General features: G+C 40.0%; 1 protein-coding gene across 1 annotated transcript in view; it reads left to right on the top strand.

The window, feature by feature from the left end:
- Positions 1-723, top strand: part of LOC119591757 (protein shuttle craft-like) — a gene marked incomplete in the record, with an annotated part of 34,744 nt that overhangs the window by 8,874 nt on the left and 25,147 nt on the right. The window contains 2 exon segments of the mRNA XM_037940503.1: positions 224-358; positions 637-697. Coding sequence (XP_037796431.1) covers positions 224-358; positions 637-697 — 196 coding nt within the window.

The raw sequence follows: 723 nt of genomic DNA on the forward strand, positions 1-723 counted from the left end.
AAAGCCGCTATTTAAAAAAATTAATTTGGATATGATATTTGGAGATTGTAAAAACTGGGTAGCGGGGGGGAAGTAAGCAGTAAGTCATTTCCCCGTTTTCTTTGCGGTTCCCCTAGAGAAAATTATAAAAGATGGGGCAATTCAGAGAAATCCTGCTCAGTCCCATACCCCTGTAGCCGCCTTTTTCCCGGCCACGAAAAGTGGGGTTCTGGCTCCTACCTAGTGCCAGGCTCTGGCCATGAAGGTCCCTGCCCCCCTGCCCCTTGAGACCCATTTTAAATGCCGATGTGGAGCCCTGGGTCAAATGTCTTGTGCTCGGAGCTCACTGCCAAGGCTGATGAAGTCTGTAAAAAACCATGTAAAAAGGGATGATTCCGGTTTTTGTTTTCTTATTATTTTTGGGTTTTAATAAAAGATATGTGTTTCGTAAGTTCCATTTTTTGGGGAGATGAATTTGTTTGTAGCAAAATTTTTTTGATCTATTTATTTCTTTGGGGTTATACATGAATATTTTTCTATTTTGTATTTGATACTATAAAAAGTACTTTATTTGATTTTGGTTTTCAGATCGCAGTGCGCCGACACAAAGTAGCACCAAATGTTCATTGATGTTTATCATCTTTCACACTGGTGTAGGAGGACATTGATTTTTGGCCCTTTACAAAAGCGGGGCTTTGCCATCGTGGAATTGTCCAAGGTGTGTATGTTTTGTTTTTTATAATA

The sequence above is a fragment of the Penaeus monodon genome, chromosome 29 (assembly GCF_015228065.2).
Source record: "Penaeus monodon isolate SGIC_2016 chromosome 29, NSTDA_Pmon_1, whole genome shotgun sequence".
Lineage (NCBI taxonomy): Eukaryota > Metazoa > Arthropoda > Malacostraca > Decapoda > Penaeidae > Penaeus > Penaeus monodon.